At 44.0% G+C, this 725-nt stretch overlaps 1 protein-coding gene across 1 annotated transcript; it reads left to right on the forward strand.

The window, feature by feature from the left end:
• Nucleotides 1-219: 219 nt before the first annotated feature.
• LOC110034450 lies at nt 220-668 on the forward strand. Its single transcript, XM_020738711.1, has one exon. It carries the CDS (start codon nt 226-228, stop codon nt 607-609), a length of 384 nt encoding a protein of 127 aa, XP_020594370.1. The 5' UTR covers nt 220-225; the 3' UTR covers nt 610-668.
• The last annotated feature ends 57 nt before the right edge of the window (nt 669-725 follow it).

Consider the following 725-nt stretch of genomic DNA (forward strand, 5'->3'; position numbering starts at 1 on the left):
ATGCAAATTTTTCTAAAACGGCCCCTTAGAGAATGTGTAAATTATATAATTCTAATACATTCTTGAAAAAATTATCTTCCTCCACGCCAACCCTATTTCTCTAAAATTTCGGGCAGATTTGAATTTCCTTATTTATGGCGCCGACTCCCAACCGCCTTAGCAAAATCTCTCCTATAAATACTGCACCCAATCTGTTATTTCGTAACAGAATAGAAGGAAAGCTACATGGAAATATCTTACAAACCCCAATGGCATCCATCTTCAACAAATCCAAGCTACACGCCGGCGCTCCACTGCTCGGCCTGCGACGACCTCTCCGTAGCGCTGTCTGAACATCTCCGATTCTCTGACGGTCAACCTAAAAGCTGTCTTTGCTCTCCAACAGCCCACCGAGGCTCTTTCCGTTGCAGCCTCCACAAGCCCTTTTCCTCCTTGTTGATAAACCCACGCAAATTGGCCATTCAGAAGTCCGTTGAGCGGAATGTTTCCGCTAACTGCGGGTGGGTAAATCGCATTATGAAGACGCAGGTCTGGCCGTCGTCAATTCAGAAACGGCGACGGAAGGAGTTCCAGCGGCGGCCCAGCCGGCTTTCCGCTATGTCCAAATAAGCTAGATAAATTTTCCCTTAAGCTAAAAATCAGTTTTGCTTTTTTTCGTTTAGTAAATTTAGAGCTGTTAAATCCACTTATTAGGTGTGTTTAAGGGATTTAACTCAGAAAAAAAA

This window comes from Phalaenopsis equestris, unplaced genomic scaffold, assembly GCF_001263595.1.
Source record: "Phalaenopsis equestris unplaced genomic scaffold, ASM126359v1 Scaffold187852, whole genome shotgun sequence".
NCBI classification, from domain to species: domain Eukaryota; kingdom Viridiplantae; phylum Streptophyta; class Magnoliopsida; order Asparagales; family Orchidaceae; genus Phalaenopsis; species Phalaenopsis equestris.